At 58.4% G+C, this 3,098-nt stretch overlaps 1 protein-coding gene across 5 annotated transcripts in view; it reads left to right on the top strand.

Annotated features, from left to right (window-relative positions):
- Nucleotides 1–2,522, top strand: part of CCDC78 (coiled-coil domain containing 78) — a 15,512-nt gene extending 12,990 nt beyond the window's left edge. For 2 of the 5 annotated variants that reach the window (XM_008639131.2, XM_017741296.1), the window contains 2 exons: nt 520–620; nt 1,563–2,522. In XM_008639131.2, coding sequence (XP_008637353.1) covers nt 520–620; nt 1,563–1,653 — 192 coding nt within the window. In that variant the 3' untranslated portion in view covers nt 1,654–2,522. Of the gene's footprint in view, nt 1–519; nt 652–1,562 lie in introns of those variants that run through there. The other 3 variants (XR_001864314.1, XR_001864313.1, XM_017741297.1) reach the window with 3 other exon arrangements.
- The last annotated feature ends 576 nt before the right edge of the window (nt 2,523–3,098 follow it).

Raw genomic sequence — 3,098 nt, 5'->3', positions numbered from 1 at the left:
AAGGGTGGTCAGGCACTGGCACAGCTGCCCAGGGCAGTGGTGGGGGCACCATCCCTGGGGGGATTGAAAAGGCGTGTGGATGTGGCACTTGGGGCATGGGTCAGTGGTGGCCTTGGCAGTGCTGGGTTAACACCTGGATTCTAGTGGGCTTTTCCAACCTCCACAATTCCAAGATTCTTTAATTCTATTCGACCTGGTTCAAGCCTAGGCTGAATCTGAGTCAGCTCCCCAGTCTAGCTCCTGCTGGGTGCAGGGATATTCACTCCCATGTCGTGGCTTTCCCTGTCCAGAGCAGCCTGAGGAGGTGCTCCACCATTCCTGGGGGTGTCAAGCTGAACAGCTGCACTGGGTGTATCTCTGTGGCCAAAGGAAGGGAGGTGTCGTGGCTGAGAGGTCGGAGTGGTGGGCAAGTGGTCAGAAGGTCGGACTCACCCAGCAGAGAGGGGCTGAGCAATCACTCCCATCTCACAGATCCCGCTTTTTCCCCATGGTTTTTTCCATGTTTCTTTGCCCCTCCAGGAGGATCTGGAGCAGGAGAGGAGCCAGCTGCTGACCCGGGCTGTGGTGGCAGAGGAGCAGGTGTCGGAGCTGCAGGAGTACATAGATCAGCACCTTGCCAGGTCAGCTGAGGGATCCCCCCTCGTGCTCCTGCTTCCTCTCCCAGGCTCGGTGCCAGTGACATCCCCGTGCCCGCTGCTGACCCTGGCACAGCGCTGCCAGCACAGCCAATGTCCCACTGCTCCTCCAGCTGTGCAGGCAGCTGTCACCACCTCTTGTCCTACAGTGCAGCAGGACAGACATGCTCTGCCACAGGTGTCCTTCCCTGCGTGCTCACCTGTCCCTGGGAGGAATCAGAATCAAGGAATGGATTGGGTGGGAAGGGGCATAAATGATCACCCAATTCCCCTGCTACGGGCAGGGACACCTTCCACTGTCCCAGGTTGCTCCAAGCCCCAATGTCCAGCCTGGCCTTGGACACTGCCAGGGATCCAGGGGCAGCCCCAGCTGCTCTGGGCACCCTGTGCCAGGGCCTCCCCACCCTCACAGGGAAAAATTCCTTCCCAATATCCCATCCATTCCCTGCCCTCTGGCAGTGGGAAGCCATTCCCCATGCCCTGTCACTTTATGCCATTGTCCCAAGTCCCTCTCCTGCTCTCTTGGAGCCCTTTTAGGCCCTGGAAGGGGGTCTAAGGTCTCCCTGGAGCCTTCACAGGAACCTAAAACCTAAAGCCTAATCTAAAGCCTAAAACCTTTAGAGTTCTCTTTTTCACAGGTTCTAATCTAAGTCCTCCAGCAGCCCCTGATCTGTGTTCCCCTCTCCATGGCTCATCCTGCTCTGGAGCAGGGAGCACAGCTGGGAAGGGCAGGGAAGGGGCAGGACACAAGCAGTGTCAGAGCACGATCCACCTGCCCCAGCCGTGAGCTCGGGTCAGGCTCTGCCCGTACCTGGCAGAGCCCATCAACACCTTTTCCTCGGGACAGGCTGTGGGATCGACGTGCCAGGCTCAGCCCTAGGCATGGCTCACTGGCACCAGGTGGTGACAGTGCCACTCCCACTGCAGGTACAAGCAGGAGATCCTCCGGCTGCGGAACGCTGAGAGCAGCGAGGTGCCCCAAGCGCCCCGCGCCAGGACCGCCAGCCACCAGCCATAGCAGCCCCAGCCTTGGGAACACCAGCATCCCAAGGCAGGTCTGCGTTTTATGGACTGCCAGGCAAGGATCCTGCCCGGGCTGGGAGCTGGGAACAGCGAGGGAACCCACGTGGGTGTTCCTGGTCTCAAGTTCACAGGACTCAAACGAGACAAGACAATTGCGTCTCGTCCGTCCCCGGCCACCCGCCGGCCGCGGGAATTCTGCTCCTCCCTGAGCATGCCTCGGACACGGGGTCAGCTTCCCAGGCAGCTCTTTACTGCTGGGCTGCAGGGACAGGTTCCTGCTCTGGCTGTAATGTTTTTCCTGGATGAGAGCTGGACCTGGACCAAGGGCTGCTCCTGCCTTGCTCCCCTCGTGGCTCCTGTGAGACAGAGCCAAGGCTGGCTCAGGCCAGGATTCGTTCTGGGGTTGGACAAAGGAATGAGCTGCTCTTTTACTGGGAGGGTGGTGAAAGGTGCCCAGAGAGGCTGTGGCTGCCCCTGGATCCCTGGTAGTGTCCAAGGCCAGGCTGAACAGGGCTTGGAGCAGCCTGGGATAGGGAAAGGTGTCCCTGCCCATGGCAGGGGGTGGAACGGGATGAGCTTTAAGGTCCCTTCCCACCCAACCCATTCCATGATTCTGTGACTCTGTGGTGGGAAAACCCCATTTTCCTCTGTGTTTGAGTGGAAAATGGAATATTATATGGCTGAGCAGGGCCTAACTGATCCTTCACACGGTGAGCTGGAAATGGCAGAGCAAAGCCCGAGTCCAGGAGCAGCAGCTGCTCCAAGTCCAGCAGCTCAAAGACAAAGCAAAAACCTCAGAGGAACAATCAACCAAAACTTTATTTTAAAAAATTAAATAGAAATAAAGTAGCAATCGTCCAGAAAGAGGCACTGGAGCTTTATTCCTTAAATCCTGCGTTAACCCCAGGATTTCTAGGTCTCATTTTCTCCTCCCTTGCTTTGCTCAAACTCTTTGGAAAAATGCAAGACTGCCACCCTGCAAGGCCCCAGGACAAATGCTGGCCAAGCACTGCTGTCCTGAGCTGAGCCAACGGCTGGACAGGCTCTGACCCTCAGTGCCAGGCTTAATGAGGCTGGTGTTAAACTGGGCTTAACGAGGCTGGGGTCAGATCCGGCTTCCCTGGGCGCTGCCCTGCGCTTCTCTCCGCACCTCCTTCATGTCATAGGCCCAGACCTGCTCCAGCCCCTGCCCCAGGGTGCTGCTGGGGGTCCAGGAGGGGAAGGGGAAGCGTCCAGCCACCACTCGGGCGTCGTCAGGCAGTTCTGCCAGGAGCTTGGTGGCCAAGGGAGGTTTCTGGGGAGAGAGACACAGCCAGGGACAGGCAGCCTTAGGACACGGTCACACAGTGGCAGTGCCACCAGGGACCATGGGGCAGCTTCTGGGGCATCAACCAAAGCTGGTACTGGCCCTGTGTAAGGCTGGGACTTGGAGCAAGAGAT

The sequence above is a fragment of the Corvus brachyrhynchos genome, unplaced genomic scaffold (assembly GCF_000691975.1).
Source record: "Corvus brachyrhynchos isolate BGI_N302 unplaced genomic scaffold, ASM69197v1 scaffold58, whole genome shotgun sequence".
In the NCBI taxonomy this organism is placed as follows: Eukaryota; Metazoa; Chordata; class Aves; order Passeriformes; family Corvidae; genus Corvus; species Corvus brachyrhynchos.
The sequence above is the reverse complement of the archived record's forward strand: the minus strand, read 5'-3'. Positions and strand labels throughout refer to the sequence as shown.